The sequence below is a fragment of the Orbicella faveolata genome, unplaced genomic scaffold (assembly GCF_042242905.1).
Source record: "Orbicella faveolata isolate gen_17 unplaced genomic scaffold, um_ofav_v1 contig_26, whole genome shotgun sequence".
NCBI classification, from domain to species: domain Eukaryota; kingdom Metazoa; phylum Cnidaria; class Anthozoa; order Scleractinia; family Merulinidae; genus Orbicella; species Orbicella faveolata.
The window spans coordinates 5,495,048-5,519,226 of record NW_028301554.1 but is presented as its reverse complement, the minus strand read 5'-3'; the positions used below and the strand labels follow the sequence as shown (position 1 = coordinate 5,519,226).

Sequence of the window (24,179 nt, the reverse complement as noted above, 5' to 3'; positions counted from 1 at the left end):
TTTCTTCGCTAGCCGTTTTTTTTTTTTTTTTTTTTTTGCGCTACACCCCAGCTAACTAAATGCCTGGAGCAGGCTTTAATGGAACACACACAGGTAACAAAAATGAGGATGCGAATCTAGATAGAATTTTAATTTTCACGACTTTTGTTGTTGTTCAAAAGCCGCTCCTTATTGCACAAATGGTCTTCTGAATTGCAAAATGAATTCTAACTAAAAAGGCCACTAATGATTGTGAACAATCGAGTGTGTTAATGTGTTATCCCAATATGCCGCCATCTGTAGCCTCATGAACAACAACAAACTGGACAGTCGGCAAAACCGTCCATACTTAATAAAAGATCGGCAGCTGACATGATCTTAACAGGCTATTTCTGAGTTGCCGTTTGCCTCTGTGTGAAAATCAGTCTTCGTGCGAAAGCATTCATATGGAAATGTTTTCACGCGCGTTCATTTTCATGCAAATCAAAGTCACTTACAAACGATAAAATTCACTCGAGGACTCGTTAAATGGCAATGACCTTTTAATCCTATGAAATTGAAAACAATTGTAAAAAATGCGGTTGCGAAATAATCTAATCGGGAACGATAAATTAAAAACCTTCTCCTGAAGCAATTGCAGTAAATACTCCATTAAGAAGCTCAGTGTCAAAACTAGTGAGACTATTGCGAGGTGAGGAGGAATTTTTTCTTCACTATGTATGTAATGGAAAAAGCTTCGCAACACATCTCTCTAAAAAAACCCTGACAAACATTAATTTCAACGAAGATCTCTCATTTTTATTGTAGTTTAAAATGTTACTTGACACTGCAAACGAGATAATACTGATTTACACGAAGATCCGAGACTGACGAACAACATCCTTATTTAAACAACGCTTTCAATGTTGCCTTGCAGTAGAGTAATAAAACAATTGAAACTAAGCATGGAGCAAGAACAGTCAAAAAAGAAAGAAGAATTCGAGACTGAAGAAGAGACATGGACGTCACTGACAAAAGACTTCTGTGGATACACGTCCGCGCACGGCCTGGAGAGAGTAATGTCTGCAAAAGAGTGGATACGAAAAGCTTTCTGGAGTTTACTTTTTATTGGAGCAGTCGTCGTGCTCGGGTTTCAGGTATATACGCTGTTCAAGAAATATCAGCGTCGACCACTTAACACCCTTATTACTTTGAAATCTGACACGGTAAGTTTGAAAACAAAAAAATATGTGAGATACAATCATGCAGGGCCCGATTGTTCGAAAGGTGGATAACGCTATCCACCGGATAAATGGCTGTCCAGTGGATAAGAGTTAACAAAACAATGGACAGTGATTTACCCAGTGGTAAGCATTATACACCTTTCGAAGAACTATTGTTTGCGCACGACGGTTCAGTTATGTAGGGCTAATTTGAAAGAAATGAAAGAATGATAATGGATACCTTTGGATTTTTTGATGAATTTCTTGAATTTGCCTTTTTGAGCTAAACATGACCACTGATAAAATTACTCACTTAGATATTAGCTGATATTGAAGGTGACTCTATTGCTGCCTAATCATTCATTTTGGATAGCTAATGAACTTTCACACATTTTCTTCTTTTTAGAGTCTGCCGTTTCCAGCTGTGACACTGTGTAACTTCAATGCCATCAGATATGAGGCGCTTCTTAACAGTAACTTCACGGATCTGATAGATACAATTAAAAAACAAAGTAAGATTACTTAACAAACGTTAAGCAATCAGTAGATGAGGATAACTTTAATATTCACTTGGAAACGAGAATTGTGGAATATAGAGCGTTTTACATAATTATAGATAATTGGATAAATAAAAATAACTGAATAAGAATTTTCAGTAGCACATTCCACGGAGAGGCTCTTCGACCGTTGTTTCCAGTTCGAATTGGGATTTAGAAATGTTGGTTTTTTTGTGAAGGGAGGAAAACTGAGGAACCCGGGCTGAAGCCCTCGGAGCAGAGGCGGAAACCAAGAACAAACTCAACCCTGAATTGAAACCCGGGCCACTGACATTGGTGGGAGGCGAGCACTCTCACCACTGCTCCATCCCTGTGATTTTTGCCGCTTAAAATTTATTTTTATTTATCATCAGATTCATCATCGAACTCCACATCCTCAAGAAAACGTCGTTCAAGCGATGATAATGATGGAGGCTTGCAAACTACCTATGCCCCGACCCCTACTGATTACCCCAATGATTACCCTACCACTGATGATTATGGAGACGACTCATGGTGGGATGATGACGATTTTGACTTTTGGGGAGAGGACGATGTGGATGACCCGGACTATCTTGACCCAGAATTCTTTGCCAGTGAGAAAGTATCCCTTTTGTTGGCAAAACAAGACGAAAGTTTTCTCTCATCTTTAGGACATCAGTTTGAAGACATGGTGCTGTCTTGTACTTACCGAGGCATTTCATGCAGGTATTAGTCCTAACATAATCAAACATTAATAATACCTGCATTTTACAGTAGACTTTGAAACTGGTTCCTCCGTGAACAGCGTTAATTAGCTGAACGCTAAATGACTTATTTACATGTCTTGCCGAGAATTTTTTGCCGAGTATTGTTCTTCAATTCCATTTAGCAATCCGGCTTAAAATGTTCCTTGGAAAAAATGTATGATATTATTTCAGCATCGAGGAATTTAAATTACCACTAAATCCCTTATAAAAACTGTAATCTAGCATTTGTAATTTTTTTTCGACTCTAGTCTTTTTAAAACATTAACTCGTTCTGCTTTGAGAAAGCTCCCTGAGCAGATAAGTCGTCTGTTTATTACTGAGAAACTTCAAAACATTATTAAAGCATTTACCGTTTATTCCCTGTAATAAAAAACGGATATCAATTATTAGGTGAACCACCAATTTTGTATCATCTGACTAAGATCTATTATCCTTTTCTCTCCCTCTCTGTTTCTTGCTTTTTTTTTCACTTTAGCAACTTTACAGAAAAATTCTGGAGCAAGTTTTGGCACTACAAGTATGGAAATTGTTACGTATTTAATATGGGTTTAACAAGTTCTGGATCAAAAAGTTCCATTTTGAAGTCAAACAAAGCTGGTCCCTCGCATGGTAAATATTGCTTTCAATCTGCAAATTGTAGTCTGTCATTCAGTCAGTCCCCACGTTCCCTTGTTGCTCATTATTAAGTCAGTCAGTCAGTCAGTCAGTCAGTCAGTCTGTCAGTGTATCAGTCAGTCAATTAGAAAGTGAGTCAGTCTGGCAGCCAATCAGTCAGACAGTTTTTCAGTCTGGCAACCAGCCAATCAGTAAGACAGTCAGTAAGTCTGTCTGTTCGTCTTTCTGTCAGTCAGTCAGTCAGTCAGTCAGTCAGTCAGTACTTGTCTGTCAGTCTACCTGTCTGTCTCCATGTCTCCCAATCCGTCAGTGTATCTACTAGTCTGCCTATATCTCGACCGTATGTCTTTCTGTCTTTCCGTCTATCTTTGGCTCTGTCTCGCTCTAGGTCTATCGGTCAGTGTGCCAGACTGCCCATCTGTCTGTCTGTCTGTCTGTCTATCAGGCTGTCTGTCTGTCTGCTATATTTAACTAAGTCAGTCAACAGTCGGGCAGGCAGGAAGATAGGAAGAAATTCCAATCCCATGCCAGCTTTCAAGCAATGCCTGTTTCCAGGGACGAAAAATTGTATAGTTTACAGCTGGCTGTCCAATATTAGATGTCCATATTTTTTTCATATTCCATTCTCTTTTTTTTGGCAGCTATGTATGTGCTTTATGTAGCCAACGACCAGTCACTGGGTTGTTGATATTGGAGCTTCGTTGATACATAAACAGCGACCCTGACGAGTAACACTTATTTTAGTGTTTTCTCTTTGCTAGGGTTGAACCTTGAGATAAACATTGAACAAGATGACTACCTCGATCACCTTACCCCAGAAGCGGGTGTTAAGCTTGATATTTCAAGCCAAGGATATATGCCATTTCCTTTGGAAAAAGGCTTAAGCCTGCCTGTAGGCTTCGCCTCGACAATAGGTCTCAGAAAGGTAAATAAAGTTTTACCAGTGAAACAAGAATATAGAAAAGAAGAGACAAATGAAAATAGCATCCAAGCTTTAGAGCTCAAAATTTTTTAGGAAACATTCTTGTGTATGTAGTAATAAAGCTTAGATTTTTTTGTTCTGTTCCGAATTTTAATTTTAGTATAAACTGTTTACATCTCTTTTATTTTTATATTTTTCATGACGTTTTAAAAATCAATCTGTTAGCTGTCCAGAGTAATTTAGATATATATATTTTTTAATCGAAGATGGCAGATTCTCGGTAGCAGACATTTGAAAATACCTGACGTCATTTTGGCGTTCTGTGACGTCATGACTGACACTTGATTATCTCTACAGTAAAACGTGTTTGCAAGCTTCAAGCACCCTATAAGTTTCATTACTTTAACGCGAACACTTTTGGCTAAAATGAACTTAAAATTGAAATTAATAGCCATACAACTTTACCGACCCTTATACAGCGAATTATTTTACTTGCCAAAAAAATCATTAGTGCTATAACTGTTGTCAGTTTCACCCACTCAAGGGAAAACTCGAGGGTACTTGGTGTTAAATGCTGCTGCTGTGGTGACCATAGCAACGAGCAACGAGCCGCTTACAATTGTCACATTGTAAATAATAATCTTATTTTCTACGGTAGGAAAACCATCGATCATACTTCAATTAGCGTCACGCTCTTTTTTGATTGGTTGTAGGTCAATTTAAAACGAGATGATCCATTCAATAACCACCGATGTCACGAAAACACTGGTCCAGACAAATCCAACTTGTACACCAAAATATTCAATGTCAATTATTCGTCTACGGTAAGAAAAAGGGTAATGTTATTATTTTCATTTAGAGCTCTGTTGGCCTTTTTTAAGTTAGCAAAATCATGTATTTTGATTGTGTCACCTGATATTTTAGGATTTTGAAAAAAATCTTAATAGGTTTTAAGACATATTTATTCCAGGAATGGGAGGCGCGGTGGCCTCATGCTTAGTGCCCTCGCGTTGGGATCGCGCGGTTCGGCTTCGAGCCCTGGCTGGGGACATTTTGCTGTGTTCTTGGGCAAGACACTACTCTTACAGTGACTCTCTCCACCCAGGAGTATAAATGGGTATCGGTAAATTTAATACTGGGTGGTAACCCTAAGATAAACTAGCATCCATCCATGGGGGAGTAGAAATACTCCTAGTTGCTTCATGCCACAGAAACCGGGATAAGCGCCGGCCTGACTTGCCACTTGGCTGGTATGCAGACTTTAATACTTACCTTACCTGTCCTAGGAAATCATTAAATGTACAGAAAATGATCCAGCAGACAATACCTGTCATTCCCTTTCGCATACGAGGCTGTAGGTGCATAAACTTGGAATTCTTCCTGTTAATTTAGCATCCAGACTGTTCTTTTAACTTCTAGGCCTGTAAGGAGTCTTGTCTCGCCAAACACCAGTTTTCACAGTGTGGCTGTATGGAGTACAGATTTCCTCTGGATAAAGAGCCCGTTTGTAACATAACAAAGAAAACTGTCAGTAAGTCAACAATGAGTTAATTCTGTTTCTTTCATCAAACCATTTCGAGTATGTAAAAAGTCTTGAGTCAAGCAATGCAATAGTGCGTAAACCGTGTTTGCTTCCATTTCAGCCTGCATAGTTATATATCATTCGAGAGCTCAGAACAAAAAAGTGGTCCATCCCAACTTACATAACTGGAATTGCATCCATTTTTGTGTACAATTGCAATACGGACTGATCCCCTACCCAAATGTGGAAAATAGTTTGAATACAATTGTTTAAATGACACATTGCTTGAAATAAACCTATTTAATTATATCAGGGTAATTTTGCAGTTTTGGGGGTTGGCCCTTTTAAGCAAGTTATTAATTTTGTTTCACTCACGGTTTCTCTCAAAAGATGGAGCTTTAAACACGCCTTTTAATTGAATATTCTATGAACTTGACGCTCTTCGATTCTATTTCTTGTGATACTTAACCGTCTTCTTCAATACTTGCTACTTGACAAGGAAAACGTATTTACGCTTTTTATTATAGTATAAAGAAACATTGCTGGTTCATGTAAATGTAGCTATGCATATTTATGCAAAACTCATCCTTCCAGACACATCCCCGTTTCAATCGTTTAGAACATCATGGTTGATTCCACAATGTTTCATTGGCTTTTTTTTATCGTTGTAGTTAGCTGTCTCAACAAGCTGCAAAAGATGTATAGAAACAACGAGCTAAACTGCAGTAGCTCCTGTCCACCACCCTGCAGGTAAAACTGAACTGTCCACTGAATTATTAAGGAAACTTCGTGTAAAAGCAGGCAAAACGATAAGACTTTGTGAGACCATGGTTTAAGACTGGTAAATGGTAGAAACTGAAATATATCCAGCAGCGGAGGCGTTAAGACGATTATAGTTAATTACAAAGCTAAGCGTCCAAGACACAAACCAAATATAAGACCAGCCCTTTTGCCTAAAGACCATTCTCGTCACCAGAGGCCGCGCTCCTTTCGGTCAGCACCAAGAATCGCTACCTCTGGCCGGACCCGATGTTCTGAGCATGTGCAGAGAATTCGTTTCGTATTCTCAGCCAATCAGATTTTTAAGACTTGAGGGAAGTCCGTGAATCGCGGACTTTGGGTGTTGGATCAGCCCAGAACTCGCGATTCTTGGTGCTGACCAAAAGGAGACCGGCCTGTGCGGACGAGAATTCCTAAAAACACGCTATTGACGGACGACTGCACAGCGGGAGTCCGACTTGTTAACCACGAGTATGATTACAGACTGAATTGGACAACACAATGTCTTGTTACCAATTAATCATAACCATTACAATTTCCCTCAAAAGTAAAAGTTTTATTTGAAAAATAACTTTCAATAATAGTCCTTCTCAAGTATGATAATTAAAATTTTCGAAAAAATATGAAGAATAGCTTGAAAAATGGTTGTTCAGTTTCTTTGAATCCTCGAAAATTTTAAAAGTCACTTCCTTGAATTGGAAAATTCAGCAGTTTATGCACCAATCACATTTGAGAAAACTTAATTGTTATGATCCGATTAATCCTGGTATCAGCGGATTAAATACTGAGAAAGATACCATCATCCATTGTTTCAATAGGCAATAAAACCGCTACACAACAGTTTCGAGTTATTTTTTTAAACTCTACTAAGTATTAAGTTTGATAGTTTCCGTCTTCATTGTCATCCAGACGAACATCTTAGAAACGCTTTATTTGTATACACTGTGGAATGAATGAGCAACTTACTGTATTTTCAGGCAAGAAGAATTTAAAGTGAGCACTTCGTATGCAGTCTGGCCATCGGAAAGATACGAGGTATTGAAAGAGATATCATATGGGTTACATTAATAGGAGTTATCGAGCGTGAGTTACTTTGATAACTGAACTTCATTATGTTGTCTCTGGTAGCCGACAAATCTATGGTAGAAAATGAAAAAAAAAAAAAAAACATACCAGATGGGTTTGGAAAAAGGCTTCTTTAACAGGAAACCCGATACTCTTTTCTTGTTTGATTTTATGCATTCATAAACCAGACAATTTAAAGTTAGGAAGCAAAAATTAGATCTGCGGATTCCGAAAAAAAGATTCTTTCACGCTTTGCATGTAATTCCAAAAAAACTTCGAAATAGAAACTGTACGTGTAAGTTATATACTGACGCTAATACTTCACGAGTTCTTTTTTGATTTGCTTTTGGCTCTATGTTGATATATACAGTAGAACCCTGGTAACTCGAACTCGGATGACTCGCATTCCCCGCTAACTCGAACTAAATTTCGTTTCCCTTGATAAAAATTTACCCCGATAACTCAAATTCTGGTTCATGTAACTCACCAGGGATGTCATCCCATTAGCTTTTCTTGTCCTGTATCGGTAAAAACACTCAAAACTAACACCACAGCAATTTGATTTTAATTAGTGCAACCGACCTTTCACATATTTGACAGTCATTTCCCGATGTTATGAGTCATACCGGATGCGGTGCCTTTAGCTGTCACCGTATACTGAAGTGCTGAAAAATCAGTAAGCTATCAATTATTAACATGGCAAGTTGAATTTTCAATCGACACCGATAACTCGAATCCCCGCTAACTCGAACTGTTTTTCGTTTCCGTTCAGAGTTCGAGTTACCGGGATTCTACTGTATTTTATAACTGACAATTAAATTATCGATTGTTTTGATTTAGACTAACTGAACGTTAATACCTTTTCAACCTTTAGGATTACTACCAAGCTGAACTGGAAAAGCGCGGGAAATTTGTTTGGGCAGATGTTGGTTCTTATCGGTAAGAAACTGTCTGATTACTTAAATTTATAACTACCTATATTAATCTAATCCCATGGATATACCAGATAAAACGAAAGACGTTAACGTGAACACGAGAGCATTCTTTGCTCCGCCATGTTGACCTCGTGGTTTGCTACTCTATGTGATCATGGGAAATGCGTTACACCAAACCTACTGTCCAGCGGCTGCGCCATTGGATGAAACGCCTTGCAGAAATGATCGGCTAAACAAAACAGGACAACAAATTGAGAATCCTAACTGGCTAACGCAGTATTTTCTAAACAGCTCAAAACTTTACCAATTGAGTAGGTGAATTAATTTTCCTTAATTGCAAGGTTATTGAAAGCTAAAGATTGCATTTATTTCGATTCTTGTTAAGATTTAAGACCAAAATAAGAAGCACCACATAGCCTTTTAATCATTGTTTTTTGGTAGCATACCAAAATCTTGGTATCATTTCTTTTAGGAAAAATGTTTTAAAAGTCCAAGTTTTCTATGAGGAACTTAACGTCGAACTGATAACAGAAGAAAGATCATATGAAGTAAGTATAGTTTTGACTTTCTTTGAGCATGTAACGATTTGCTCTCATACTGAGACAGTGAAACGCTTGACAAGCCTGTTACAAACGCGATAATCTCAAATTCAGATAATATGATGGCAAAGCAACTAAACTTCATCCATTAGTTAAGGTCTTGCCATTTGTTGCCCTGCGTAATTAACAGTTCCCTGTGATAAGTACTGTCTCAAATCTGTCTGAAATTGGGTTCTGCCTTTTACCTGCTTCTTTATGAAGTAAGCGGTCGGCTCATTAACGAGTGTCCCAAATCAATATAATAGCAAAGCGGTTAAATCTCCGTCCATGTTCAAAGAAGGTTCAATTTGTTGCCAAAACTGATTTGCAAGCAGTTCCTGTCAAAAAAATCATCCTTTCTATAGCAGGAGAGCCCGCTTAGTTAAACAACATAACAAACAATTCCAGAATCATGTGTGTGCTGAAACAGGAATCTTACATTAGGAGACGGCAGCTACCCACATTAAACCTCATTTTAAGCAGCCTTTCAAAGTCAGCTCAGGCGAACACAAAATTGACACCTCATAATCTACACCAATAAACATCGTCCAGAAAATTGCTAATTTACGCGAGCATTTTTTGCCGTCGTCGTGATCTTAGACGGTAAAACCAGATACGATTATTTCAGTAGAACTTATGTTCCTTTCTCTACAGCTCGCAGATTTCGCTTCAGACATTGGTGGTCAGTTAGGCTTATGGATTGGCTTCTCTGTGCTAACAATAGCTGAGTTCTTGGAGTTTTTCGCGTTACTGTGTTTTCTTGTTGTCAAAAAGTGCACATCTGGGATCAAAGTCTCTTCAATCAAAATGGAAATGAAGGCGACAGACTCCTATACCAACCACGCCATGAACATGCGATAAAAGATAGAATAACTGCCTTTTTAGCCATCCAACGATTAGTAATTTTACGACAGGTCCTGAGATAACTGTGAACATTCGCTTAAGATTTTACTCAGGGTACTAGGAAGCTAGAGTTCTCACGGCCTGTAATGGTAGAAAAACCGAAATCTGCATCGAATGTGGGTTTAGGTGATCATTTTATAACAGCTAGAAGAAAATTGTCGAACTATATTTCTTGTACATGAAACGCAAAATATGAATATAAGCCCATTTACACGTTATAAAGAATCGGCACGACATCTTAAATTCTCGGCATCGTGCTCAAACCATTTCGGTACGGCAGTAATCTTTAGTAATCTCGTTTGATAAAGTCCCTTCAGCCACCTTTTATCGTAAACCCTGTGAATGCGCCATCCCTGGAATACAACTGGACCCGCACCAGAAAGCGTTAACACGAACGTTGCTTTTGGCAGTGTATCTCGATTATCCTAGCCGACACTACCTTCCGCTTATGAAGGTAATGCAAAAGGTGGCTTTTACAGAGACAGAAGTACTCGTCAGCCACTTACGGACGAAAGAAATCGACATCTAAAAGAAACTGATGACCTGAAGAGAAAGAGACAAGAAAATTAAAGCCTTTTTAAGGTGATGGTGCAAATGGTTTGTCAGAATTCCCGTAGACTGCAGAACAGTCGTATTTTTTGCGAACGCGAGCGACGGTCAATATTCGAAAACGTCCGAAAACGACTGTTTTGCAGTCTAGAATTCCCGAGAACTGAAGAAATTTGTGGTTATCAATCCGGGTACCTCTTAGATGCTTTTCTTCCTCAGAATAATATAGTTTTATGCATTCGATGATCGAAAAGAAATTTTGTACTTCGCAAATGAAAATGCTGACTATATCGTGGCTTATAATCCGTCAAATAGTTTTGCTAGCGGGCGATTGGTCTAAACACATCACGTGACTGAATATTCCCAGCTAAAACTGGGGAATATCCGAGTGATATTCCTCAGTCTTCAAAACCGCGCGTGTTGCGAAAAACATTTGAAGGATAATAAACACAATAGCCTCCATTAGGCGGAAAATATGCTCGAATAATTGTCCTTGCGCATTATCTGATCCTCCAAGCTCACAGTTTTCCGAGAAAAAGTGTTCGCTTCTCGGAACAGAGAATGTTCGGGGACAAATATCCGGGTAATTTTTACTCCAACTGGAGGCTATTGTTTACATTGTTTTTATCCCTTTATAGGGCTTTTAACTGGGTTTACACTTGATTGAACGAACTAATATTAGTTGGTGCTAGGAAGTAAGAATACAAAATCGTAGAGATATGTTTATTTTATATACATTTATGGTTTACAGTGCTCTTTATTATAATGGTTATTATATAGCTAAGTTACAAAAGTTACAATAAAGTGCTAATTTTATTGAGGAGCGTTTTGAAATTAATTAACGTCAGCAATAAAAAGGCAGCACCTTTGGTTTTAAGGCAATACGCTTTACTCTAATTGTGCCTGGTTCTTGCTAGATATCCATGCACAGTTATTTGCGCTGAACGAACCGGACTTCCACCGGTTTGTTACTAGCTCTTATTACTACTGGCAACAGAACTATAGCTTGTCACGTTTATATAATGAAATAGTGTACCCAGAAAATACAGTCGACTGCTGCGTCAACCGATATCGACCTATTACGAGATAATAATATAATCTGGTTGTAAGGCGTGTATTATCAGCTTATTCGACTAGGCCATTTGCAGCTAGGCCATCACATGATCTACTTTTCATAAAATCATGGGATATAACTTAAAGAATGCCAGAAATGGATAAAGCATGTCGAAAATATCAAAATGGCCAAGTTTGAGGCCCCTGGCATTAAAGAGTAAGATCTTATGACGGTTTGAATTTTTAAAAAAATGAGAAAATTTTTACCGAAAACGTTGATGGACAGCAAGACCTTGCTCTCCAGCAACATTTCCCCACTATTCATTGTGGGTTCACGTACCACATGGTGACTAAAATGCACTTATCACAAGTTGCAACTGGTGAGGTAAATAGGCCACGTCCGATGTATGAATATTCTAACATGGCTCCGAGGCTTTCTGGACAAACTTCTATATTTGGTAGTGTTTCCTTTGTATCCAAGTCTCTTTTGGGAATTGAGAGACAAAAGAACCTTAAAAAATCTGCAATTACAATATTGATATATCAAATGTGGCCTATTACAAGGTGATCCATTTCTATTCATCCTTTTCCTTGGCACTCTACAATTACCAAACAACGAAAATCTCGTATTAACGTAGTGAGTGGTACTTTCTGTGTAGGTAACATGACGTACACCATGGTGTCTTTTTTCCACCCTTTGTTGCAACGAAAAAGTACAATTTACGACGTAACTACGTAAGGTCATTTCTATTGTGAGGGCTTCGTCTTTTGGGCGTGTTTACTTTTATTACGGTTTTTGTCCATGCAGAAATGGTAACTTTTAACGAGTCGCTATATTTATAGACATTTGGGGTACCTATATTCATGAGCTGTACTTAAACTCTTCAACATGAATAGTAGATGACTTTGTGTTCCCTCCCTTCTTCAGTTTCCTTCCCACACTGAGACATATGAGCAAAAGCAGCTCAAAAAGCTCTGCAAATGACAACACAGACATTCCTATCCACAGACCCAGCGATCCTCCAAGATCAGAAACAAAATTTGCCAGCTGCAAAATAATAATAACAATAAATAATAATAAAACAGAGCATCAGAAATGGGTCGATATATCTGACCGTGTTCACAAAAACATGCTCGCTCAAAGGGCTCAAAGACAGTCCCAGGGTCCTCAAGTGCTTTGACCACCGCTCCCCCCTCTCTGCTGAGGAGATTTGCACGTCACCTATGCACGTGGCATGTGCCTTTTCAGCAGGATTCCATGTAAACACTGAACCCTCAAATAATGTTCAACAACTTAACAGTGCCCAGTAACACAGTCAAAATCAACGTTATTTAACACTGAAAACTCAAGTCTAGCTAAGCGAAATCGCTCAGATGTAAATAAATATACCTTCTTTAAAACACCTTTCAAAATTAAACGCAATGTTGTGTGGAAAGACCACTAACTCTGCAGTCAAGTTATAAAGCGCCATGCATAAATATCACATATCATAAATAACGTTTTTTTTTTATAAGTGTCCCTTAGGGACTTGAGGCAGATTTGAGTCAGAACGGATGGAAATCACCCTGTAAGCATCTTTTTTGTTATGGGCCTATCGAAAAGATGTAACTTGCCTCATACGATGGTTCTTCCGAAATCACCTCGTAATTCAGCTCTTCAAAAAATATGTCCACCTTGAGAACATTGGCCCTAAAAGGGAACAAAGTTTACGGTAAATCATCTTTGAATTGTGAAAATTTTGTTTTCTCGTCACATCTCAAAGATACAATATCAGGTATAACATGATTCCTTCGTGAAATGGTATCTTTACATTTGGAGATATGAAACATGCATAGTCTAATTAACAAATTATATACTCAATACTCTTGATTCCTTATTTTTGGAACCTTCTGAAATGTAATCTGTAAAATGTTTCCCAAATTGGACGGTAAATAGTCACGTGGAGATATAATTTTACTCTGATTTAAAATATTTCTGTATCTATGGGAATTCTACTTGTTTTATAACATATCTGAAAACGGCAAAACAACAACAACAGCAACAGATTACCTGAAATTGTCGCTACCATCCACTTCTTTAGTCCGTTTCTTCAGCTCCGCCATGTAAAACGCCTAGTACGTAGTTTAGGAGATTTATGAATGACTAGTTGGTTACCACATGTATTACTTCAAAGAAATTCTTAGCAGCGTTAAATTAAGGCATGGCGTCTTTGTATTTAATTATAATGCTACTTTCAACTGCTTGTCCTAATTGACTTCAGTATCCAAGTATATAGTTAGTTGGTTGCATCCCATTGGTGCTTGGCTCGAAATAGATCAGTTCAGACCAATCTGATTTCGGTTATAATGAGAACAACTGTGAACCATATGCTTCTGTGTGAACTTGCTCCCAAGAAGTAAAATTTACGGAAACGTTGGTATACATAAACGTGTAAAAGTATGCCGAACTAGCGACTACTCGTGCAACCGACCAAAAAAGATCGAAAAAATCAACAAAAACAAACCTAATCAAACAAAATGAAAAAATGCACATTACATTTTGGAAGCGGAATTTGAAACGTGAGCAAAAGATAGTAGCATGAATGAGAGGTAGAAATTCCATTTTCTCTCGGTCCTCAAACTAAATGTAACGACACAAGAAAAAATCAGCGCCGGTCCTCATATCGCAGTGGTTTGTGAACATGCAATATCTCGTAACATATTGTGTACTAAGCTCATTCGATTTTTCACAATTGTTTTTAGCATTTCAATGTGTTTTTAGATGATAATGTATGATTAAATTTACTATCTACTGTCATTTGTTGGTTGTGCAACAGCTTTTTCTTATACAAACCTCATAAGCTTTGGTTGGCCAAAGGGAATAGGACGTAGAAAGCTTAAGAGTGATTTCCCTGCAAGAAAGTTCAAGAAAACGTCAAACTAACAATATCCCTGATCTGGATGTAATTTATGCGTTGAAATGATTGCCATGACATCAGTGACTTGACATGCCAAATGCTTTAAGGGGAATACAATTTAGATATCATATTTTATATAACTTTAGAAAACAATCCTAAGAAAATACGCGCGCTGATTGGTTAAAAACCGTGTTTCCATAACTCTATAGAAAGAGAACTAGCACGAGCTGTTGACGTAATGATGACGCGAGCAAGGAGAATTTACATTTTGATGATCAAGTAAGCAAGTTATTTCCCTTTTTTTTCGTCGCGGTGTTTTCTAAAGGAAATAGAAAAGATGTTCTCCGTGTTTCCATCGAGTTATAGAAACACTCGTGAAAGTTTGGGAGAACTCGAAAAAGCTGTGGAAACACTCGACTACGACTCGCGTTCCCACAGCATTTCTCTTTCGCCCAGACTTCCACTCGTGTTTCTATAACTCGATAGAAACACGGTACATGTTTTTCATTTCTTAGTAATGGAAATCACTGAGAAAATTGCAGGGGAAAATTTTTCCTGAAGTGATGAAAAGTCCACATTAGGTGCTTAAGGAAAGGGTTCCCTAGATACAAACGCAGCTGATGTTGATATTCATGGCTTACTAAAAAGAAGCATGTGGTTTACTGAACGAGCTTCAAAAACAAATCAAAACAGAGAAATGTTGTAGAAATACACTTATTCCTACCTGCAGGGCGGTGGGCATGACTTGGAACAGTTCAAGGTTCCAGCTTTGAACTTACTTTTGACTCCCTTGAGGCACTTAGCTGCAAGTGGATAAGTTACCATTCGTACGTAATGTCGAGTGAAAGATTAGAAAAGGAACCAAGGAATGAAAACAACATTTGGCAGATTGCAGTAGTAAAAATGATCTGAGTCTTAATTTAATTAAAGATTTTGAGGCTTCCCTCTTCAATAATGTACTTAGGTGGGCCGTTCCAATCACCAATCATACGAATGAAAAAAACAAAAATACCAGTTGCTTCTGGTTGATTTAAAGAAACCTTTATATGAATGTTTGACTCTGGCGGAATTGACTTCTGCAAATTCAAAATATTCCTCGAAATTCAGATGAGACAAACCAAACACGATCTTATAGCATTCCATTATATTGAGAAAATGTCCTGGGAGTGGACAAGAATGGCCAGTTTAAGATATGGTATGTTAAATTCCAACTACATGTTTCTCGATTAACATGTATGCTAGATGATGAGTCGAAAATTTCTGTAAAAAAATCCTAAGCCTTTTTACACGCAGGTGAAAATGATTTCGCATAAACAACATTTCAAAACTCCTAAACTTTCTTTGTCCCTGGACCAATCATTTGTTTTACGATCCACCCGATGGTGTTAAACAGAAAAAAAAAAAACAAATGTAATTGATTAAAAAATGCTTACCAACTGTCTTATTCGTAATGTTACAGACCGGTGTATCTTCCAGCCTTGGAAATTTATATTCCATGCATCCACAAAATTCGCGTTGATTTGAGGCCCAGCAAGATTTCTTGCATGCCTGCAGGGGAAAGTGGAAAGATAAGAACTAAACCCTTGTTAAAAAGGTATTGTGACTTTCCTTTGGAATGCTTTCTTGGGGGGTAAACAGTGTCTGTAATTAAACTTAAAATAGCTAGTACAAAAGATGTCTTGTAGTCATCAAAGACGGATGATCAAAACAATTTTCCGGACACTCCCAAAATAATCGATAGCTCGTTTTATGGAACACCGTACTCTTTGATGCATCAATATGGAATGTTAACACAAAACGTATTAGCGACTGAGGTTTGCCCGTGTTCAAAACAAGTTGGCCATTCCCGTGTTACGCTGTGCTTCTATTTCAAAACGAGTGCAGGAGTGCTCGAGTAAAACCTTTCAGTTGAAAATGTGTTTGATTCGCTTGAAAGTGAACGTGCAGGTGAAACACAATTTCACAACAATGGTTTTGCACGAAGACTCGTTTTCGCACAAAGGTAAAAGGCATTTCGGAAGTATCTTGTTTCGTTGCTATTGGGTTGTTTTAAAGTATGGCTAGTTATTTCCTAACTGCTGCAGCAGGATGGTAAATGTTTTCCCCATTAGTGTACGTCTTGACACCGGACACTTATTGTCGGGGTTATTTATCTAAGTGGTCTTGACGTGTGTGTGCAAGGTATTGCCGAGCTCTTGGTCCTAAATATAGAAAAAATATCATTAATGTCTCAATGGGGTTAACCATTAGCCGTAAAACGGAGTAATAATTTGGCCGTTAGGCGTTCGTAAAAATGGGAAAATTTTAACCGCAAAAAACATTTTAGCCACGATGGTAATAAAATTTTTGTACGTTAACCCTAAAAGAAATAAATTAACCGTTATTAAGAATGATTGCCAGACACTACTGCGCACTCTCGAGAGCTTTTGGCTTCAAGTAAGACGCCACAAAATGTAACACCTCGCGACAACTTACATGAGTTACATAGGCCATTTTCGAGTTGCTTTTGCCTCTGTTAGGTCAAAACGAGTCTTCGTGTGAAACCACTCACATGAAAACGAGATCTGCCTACAGGTTCATTTTCATGCAAATTAAACTCATTTTTCACGAGGACTCGTTTTGAAACAAAGGCACGAGGTAAGTCGGAAATGGCCTGGTCACGGTTTCAACTCAAACGCCATTGTGTATGCGGAGCTTTATGCTTCTTTCCTTCTGATGTCAGTTCGTAGTTGTGAAAATCGAATAAACTGTTGGAAGAAAAATTACAAATGCCTCAAAGAGAGAAGGTAAGGTCATAAGAAGAAGGTAAGGTAAGAAGAAGGTAAGATTCATAACGAGTAACATCGAATAACGAATGGTTCATAATGGTTCATAACGGATAGCATCGTCTATAGCCAACTAGATTGCCCTCAGCCAGTTGGGATTCTTAACAATGTTATGTTCAATTCGAATTACTTGTTTCAGTTGTTTGCTCGGCCCTACCAGCCTTTGTGCTATAAACACTACCAAGCTTAACTATACGTTATTTATTTTTATTTATTTACTTGACTGCTGAAAGTGCGTAATGCGGACTGGAAATCATTTTTAACCGTTAGTATCAGTTAGATGACACGGAGAGAAGTAAGAACACGCGCCATTTTATCATGATTTCCTACCACATCCCCAAACAAGGGAAGTCAAGGCTCCTCAATATGTAAAATGTGAAATAGGTTTTAAAAATGTCGCTAGCCTGTTGACGTATAAAGAACTGAACAATAACAGTGTGTCGTCGTTTTCAAGAGGGAATATTAGGTTCCAGAGTTGAGGTCAAGTGAGTTACTATCACATTGTACATTCATGTTTAATACAGTAAAGACCGTAATTGGACAGTGCACTTACAGTAGTGGAATAGTTCACTTTCATCTTCTGCTGATATATGTTGTACTTATCAGATGTAGAATCACTCACGCATAGATTCTCTGAAAACGGATCCCTCCTTTCGATGAGAACCTTGCAGAATACAAACAACACGACGTTATTTATAAACACTTCAATTATAATAATGATAACTTTGTTTACGTGTCGATGAGGTTCAGTATTGCTGCTAATTGAGGACACCTAAAAAGAGTTGCAATTATCAGGACGATGCACAAATTTAAGTTTTAAACATTATAAATAATATATTATCATATAAAAGCCTATCTATCAAAATAAAAATACAAAAGTGAATAAAGAATGAAGAAGGTAGTCAAGTTGAACACATATCTATTTTGCCTCGTAAGAGACCGATTTTGCATCTTTGAGAGTGATTAACTTGACAGCTGATAGTCTGCCCCATTATTCCCAACTTCTTTATGTTCACAACTGATTTATGTACGTGATTGGTTATCATACTTGTTAATAGGGAGTTCACGTGCTATTTCGTGCCTTTATAACAGTTAATGTACCTTAATTAAATATAACATCAATTTCAATCATTTGGTTAATTGATACGAAGCGAGTAATGAGCTCTCTGTTAAGGATAACGAAGTATTTTCTAGTAAGGGTCAGAAAAACTTGGAAATTTCGTTGCTTAGTGCTCTTTAGCAGGGTCAGTCTTGGAGCCGGAAGACCTTAATTCTTTTAAAAAACCTGTAAATGTAAAATAGTTCCAACCTTTCGCATTCCAATCGATGTTGCATATCCTGGTGCAAGGCTTAAGCCCTTGTCAAGAGGAAATGGCATTTCTCCTTGGTTTGAGATGTGAATTCTGACTCCTGCTTCTGGCGTCAAAGCTCCAATGTATTGCTCTTGTTCGATGTTTAGCTCCAAACTCAATCCTAAAAATGATATGCAATTAAACAAACAAGACGGTCATTTTAAAGTGGAAAAGAGGTACCTGGAAGTAATTGGGACTACCAGAATGTGTAAGTTAATAATAGGCAGCAGATTTTGACCATTTTGTTTGTTGAAGCACAGTCTGTTGTGGACTTAGATTTCAATAACTGTGTTGCTGAACATAGGACCACGAAAGCTATTTGCCATAATAATTATACCTTAGGATTTGAAGTTTATTGAATTTGCAGGGTGATAGAGATGCAACATAACAAATGCAACATAATAAAAAGGGAAATGAAAACAACAAAGGAAGTAAGCTGTCCCCTGAACTCAGTAATGAGCTAAGGACGGCACTTTGGTCTTACTAGGACTTTCCACTATGGTATTGCCAACAAATCAGCCATACAGTATTTAACAAAGAAGCTTAAGCATATTTGGTCATAGATAATAAACTGTAGTGCATAATACATGGATTGGGGCCACGAGACGAAAGTCGGAAAATTTGTACAAAGGTAAGTTGCAGCTAATGAACAGGGTTAGCTTGATTTTATGGGAAGAAGGGCGATAATTTGGTTGCATTCAAGCTAAACCAAAAGTATCAAATCCTGAATGTTACATCAGTTGAAGAGATCGTTTAGTATTGTTTGACTGCTTTAGGCTTGTCATTTCCTAAATCAAGCAATGTCCAACTAACCATATGAAGGACCAGGCTCACTTGATTTCAAAACCTTAGTGTCCAATCTACTTTCTGTAGTTCCTCCATTGAAAACGTAGCAGTTCCCGTACGCAAAATGCCAAAAGTGGCTCCAGAATTCACTGGAATAATTCCTAAGGAAAACATTCAAAGGGATAATCATCCCAGAAAACGACGATGCACTAGAATGGTTCATACATGTAACTTGTGAGTAAATTTATACGAGGAACAAGATCACTGCAGTTAAGATTTCCCCGGGGGTTACTCCCAGAAAAATTGGGTGGGGATGTGCGGCACGCTTTCCAAAACCCTTTACCCTATTTATGACCAAAATTTGCAATTTTTCCCTACCCTATTTATGACCTGACCAAATATTCGATGCCCTATTTATGACCGTTGCGGCTGGTACAGTTGTCCTAAACATAACTTATGAAGGGCCCTTGTTGATGGTCTTATTGATAATGACGAATTTGAAAACTAGATTGCAAATTTATGACCAAAATGACCAAAATCGGTACCCCATTTATGACCAAAACTGCTAAAAAAACCATACCCTTTGGGGCCGCACATACCTATATAGCCCATATAAGGGAGTACCTCCCTGGGACAATTTGGCATTAATTTGCGTTTTCATGAGCTAAGCTAGTAGTATGACTCGAGATAACACTTACAACACTACGGCATTTCTGTTATATATTTATATGTTATATTCTAATGCACATATATGGCTCGTTCTATAGGCTTTCATCCCGGGTAGATGTTGCAAAGTAACAAAAGGATATTGTAGGTAATTTTGAGTATTTTGAACCAAAACATCGTGGAAAAATATCGGCAAAGTTAATTTACATACGCACAGTACACCCCGCGATAAGTGCAATGAACCACAAAGTCTTCAAATTGGTGACCCAATGCTCTCAGCAAGCCAGGATCTTGCTGCGCCATTATTGTCTTCAGGTGCTCCCTATCTAGAAAATCAGCTTCCAATTCTCCTCCTATACCATCGTCTTCACCATCTTCATCACTTTCATCTCCTCCATCACCTTTATCTGCTCCATCAGGCTGATCTTGTTCTTCAGCCTGGTCGTCTTCGCTACCCTCGTCTTCTCCGTTCTTTTCGTCTTAACAACAACAACCACCATTTTATTTTGCATAATAATACAGAGAATATCATACAGCAAAGAATACATTAAACTTAAATAAGCAAAAAAACTACTCAAAAGAGTAAAAACTAAACAAGCTGAGTAGTTACAAGAATTATTACGCTTTAAATCGGTTGTAGGAAAAATAAAGAAAAGAAGAGGTGGAAAGAGAAAAAAAAAATATAGATATGAATATAAAAAGAAATATAAGTAATAACAGTACCAGTTATAGACAGAGCATTGTTTAATTGAACCAAAACATCATTGTCTTCTCCATCACCTTCATCCCGGCCAGGATACCCTGATGTTGAAAATCAAGTTGGTAATATGAAATGTAAATTGCAAAAAATCTTCTGGTAAATTGGAGGTAAAAACACAGAGCAATTTCTATCGTGTCAACTATCAGAAGAAAGTGAAACTTACTGTTTAACAGAGATCTTATCACAAATTCACTTCTGAGAGATTCTGATTCGTTCACCTCATTAACTCTCAAAGCATTCATGCCACAGATTGTTATGGCAGGAAAATGTAGACTCTAAAAAATGATCAGAGATACATTCACCGTAATTTATCATGTAATCGTCTAACTATACGTATAACCTTATAATCAGTACATTTTTGAAAAGAAGGCTCACAAAAGCTGGTCATTGATTTCCCGCCACAAATTTGATTGTCAACTGTTTCCCGTAGTCATTTGACAATACCATGGGAACCTTGTCTTGACATAGAGATCAAAATAAACTACTTCATCTTTTTTCCTATATCAACGTTGTAGTATTAGCTATAGTACCCTTTTACATTCCACTGTCATTTTCTGGGATGAGTTTTCTGTCAGTTTAGGTTATTTACTGACTTGGTTACACATGTAACATAGGGATATCCAATATGGCGGATCAATGCATATGGTGACGAACTTAATGACGTCATGTGAGGTCAGATGAGGTTATGACCCGAAAAATGAGAGCTTTCTTTTAGATAAATGTTATCCATATTGATTACAAAGAAAACAGAAGGAGGGAATTCAGTCCAACACCCTCCACTCCCAGCCCCTTGCCCTATACCGCGGTAGGGGTATTAGTTGCAATATGCGTCCGAAGATTAAAATTGGAGGATGTAGTAATTTCTGTGATCTTTTGCCTCAAAAAGACAATCAGAATTATTGATTGATACTTGGGCAACACTCATCGTTTTTGAGAGCCAATTTTTGCGTTGATGACAATTTAATTAATTGGCGTTGACTTTGAAAACGCCCTCTGAGGCTGAGGGCGTATGTTATTAGTAGGGAACGAAAGCCTACAAGATAAAAAGAAAAGAAAACTATACAAAATGATATTAACATTCGAATTCAACAACAAGTTTGGTTGCCTAACATACCAGTCGAGTGACGCGATGAAAATATTAAACGAAAGGTAAATAATCAAATAGAGCTAGAAAAACAGGCAAAACATGAAATATGATTCATTCTCAAACTCATTAATAATTCATCAAGTTTAGACAAAGGAAATCATGACCGTGACGGTGTTTGGATATCTAATTTTAATTCGGCATAGATTTTGAAGATTTTGTTTCTCTGTTTTCTCCATAGTTTCCGCTTCAGTTGAGAAGTCATATCAAACACTCACGGCAGTGTTTGACCACATTTCCAAACACCTCAAAGCTCGTCAAAAATACTCCGCTGCGCATCGTATCTTCAACTCTCGTCTCGGTGTTTGGAAGTGTGATCAAACACGGTCTTTCGTGTTTGATATATTACTCACCGTGTTATGAGCTATGTGCACGTGTGTAGCCAGAGGACGTTTGCGGTAAATCACGTGAAGATCATGAACCTGCCACGAGACAAGGGCCAGGCAAGCCAGTATAGAAATAACCCAGAAGGTTTTCCTAATCCGATGACGTGAAGCAACAATCCTTCCTGCTCCATGCATTGAAGTGTATCCTAAGAAATCGTGCAGCAGGAGGGCAACAGAGCGGTATTCGTCTTGCTCAACAGTTTCCATTTCTCACTTGCGATTTGGTAATTAAACTTAACTCGATCTTTAAGCGAAGGGCTGTTTACATCCGTTGGTTATGTCCCTGACGTCTACAGCAATGGAACAAATCAAGACCTAATTTAGTTTCACACACTTTGCTAGCCTGATCTGAGCCATAACTAAATTCAATTTACGGCTATCGTCTTAACATGCCGTGCAGATCTGCATGGGCTTGCTTATGATTACGATGGATTTAATCTTTATCTGATCTTGTTTTCAATTTAAAGTTTTCATGGGCATTACAATTCCGGTTTGCGTGGGATTATTTATTTATCTTAGCAATAATTTCTTTGTCACGGTTTGGTGTCATGATATTACATTCAAATGGAATATATATTTTCTCGAATGACATTTGAGACCGTTATTTTTATTATGATATGTTTGATGCATTCAGTCATCAGTTCTTTCAGTTCTTTTTAACGAAAAGAAAAAAAAGAAAGAAAAGGTTATGAAACATGCGTATCAGAAATCTTTCTGCCCCAGGCAATAAAACCTTTTCTTCAAAACTGGAAAATAAAAAGATAATAATATCTACATAAGGTAATGATCTAGTGAGCCAATCTTTTTAGGGAGGTCATAATGGGATCGGAATATATATTGAATTGCGCGGACATATTATTTGTTATATTTCAATTTGTTTCTTTGATCTTCATTTATAGTTACTGAAGGATGTAACTTGAAATTTTTTTGAAGTCTCGTAAAAAGTTCGGTGTTGTTGGGAATTATAAAAACAATTAAGTTTTTTTATTTGCATTAGGAATAGTCTTATCAAAATATATGCATGATGTATTTTTAATTGTTGAACTATTAGGACGGCCACCATGGAAGTATTGAACAAAATGTGATCACTTTCAATAGACTTGAAGCTGTGCTGTATCACGAAAGTCAATAAGCCACGAGAAAATAATCAAGACTACTGATATATTAGGATTGCAAGCCTCTCTTTTCAGTGTGTGAAATATCACTGGAAAACAGTTCTTTGAAAATCAGTAAAAAGGATGCGAAAAAACAAACAAACTAAATAAAGACTTGACAAAACAAGATAGAATTCTAACTTTACGGACAATTATTTGCTTTTACGCACTGATTTATCTGATGCAAGGATTCCTAACAAAATAAAAAATTTAATTTGAAAAAGGCTCTCTTTTTGCGAAGACAAAACCAGTTCGTCATCTTTTACAATTCTGTCCATTAAATTATACATTTGTTACCATTTTTCCTGAAACAGGCTCTTTATATAATATAAAGGTAAAGCACTTATGAAGCAGTTCAGGTTTGTGGAACAACACTCAGCAATGACTAGAGCAAATTGAAAGGACTAAAGAAGTACTAAAGTAATTATGACTAAAGTTAGAGAGGATAGAAACGACATACATAATCTCTTGATATTGGACATTTCTGTATTTGATTCATGTTGAATTGCTACAATAATATTGCTTTGTCAGTCTTGGCTACAGTTTACCGAGTTCTCAGTCGATCGAAATTTGAAGTTCAGAAAACCATGATGCCTAAACATACCTTTCAAGTAACGTTTTTCCTTCAACCGGCTTTAGGCATCATTGTCTTCAGTTCTTTAATTCTTACTACTGATGTTTTTTGATGAATGTACGTATGGACGCATGAATTTTAAAAACGCTATTAAATTAAGATTGCCTTTTATAATGCAAAGAGATGAGACGTCACTAGCTAAGGCAAACATGAGTCCAATGATATTTTGTTTCAATAATTTCTTTGA

General features: G+C 37.5%; 2 protein-coding genes across 4 annotated transcripts in view; one reads left to right on the top strand and one right to left on the bottom strand.

Annotated features, from left to right (window-relative positions):
* The window catches only part of LOC110043368 (epithelial sodium channel subunit alpha-like), a 17,156-nt gene extending 6,000 nt beyond the window's left edge, over positions 1 to 11,156 (top strand). For 2 of the 3 annotated variants that reach the window (XM_089295717.1, XM_020748817.2), the window contains 12 exons: positions 896 to 1,184; positions 1,588 to 1,693; positions 2,092 to 2,425; positions 2,942 to 3,075; positions 3,843 to 4,006; positions 4,717 to 4,827; positions 5,423 to 5,534; positions 6,197 to 6,275; positions 7,283 to 7,340; positions 8,245 to 8,309; positions 8,778 to 8,853; positions 9,538 to 11,156. In XM_089295717.1, the coding sequence (XP_089151843.1) occupies positions 924 to 1,184; positions 1,588 to 1,693; positions 2,092 to 2,425; positions 2,942 to 3,075; positions 3,843 to 4,006; positions 4,717 to 4,827; positions 5,423 to 5,534; positions 6,197 to 6,275; positions 7,283 to 7,340; positions 8,245 to 8,309; positions 8,778 to 8,853; positions 9,538 to 9,744 (1,707 nt within the window). In that variant the 5' untranslated portion in view covers positions 896 to 923 and the 3' untranslated portion in view covers positions 9,745 to 11,156. Of the gene's footprint in view, positions 1 to 866; positions 1,185 to 1,587; positions 1,694 to 2,091; positions 2,426 to 2,941; positions 3,076 to 3,842; positions 4,007 to 4,716; positions 4,828 to 5,422; positions 5,535 to 6,196; positions 6,276 to 7,282; positions 7,341 to 8,244; positions 8,310 to 8,777; positions 8,854 to 9,537 lie in introns of those variants that run through there. The other variant, XM_089295716.1, reaches the window with a different exon arrangement.
* LOC110043363 (epithelial sodium channel subunit alpha-like) lies at positions 11,045 to 24,179 on the bottom strand. Its single transcript, XM_089295718.1, has 14 exons — positions 23,963 to 24,179; positions 22,172 to 22,494; positions 20,838 to 20,949; positions 20,638 to 20,715; positions 20,126 to 20,393; positions 19,276 to 19,409; positions 18,420 to 18,583; positions 17,664 to 17,774; positions 15,719 to 15,833; positions 15,010 to 15,088; positions 14,222 to 14,279; positions 13,439 to 13,500; positions 13,003 to 13,078; positions 11,045 to 12,436 (listed from the first exon to the last, which is right to left on the bottom strand). The coding sequence occupies exons 2-14, from the start codon at positions 22,409 to 22,411 to the stop codon at positions 12,251 to 12,253; spliced, it is 1,683 nt and encodes a 560-aa protein (XP_089151844.1). The 5' UTR covers positions 22,412 to 22,494; positions 23,963 to 24,179; the 3' UTR covers positions 11,045 to 12,250.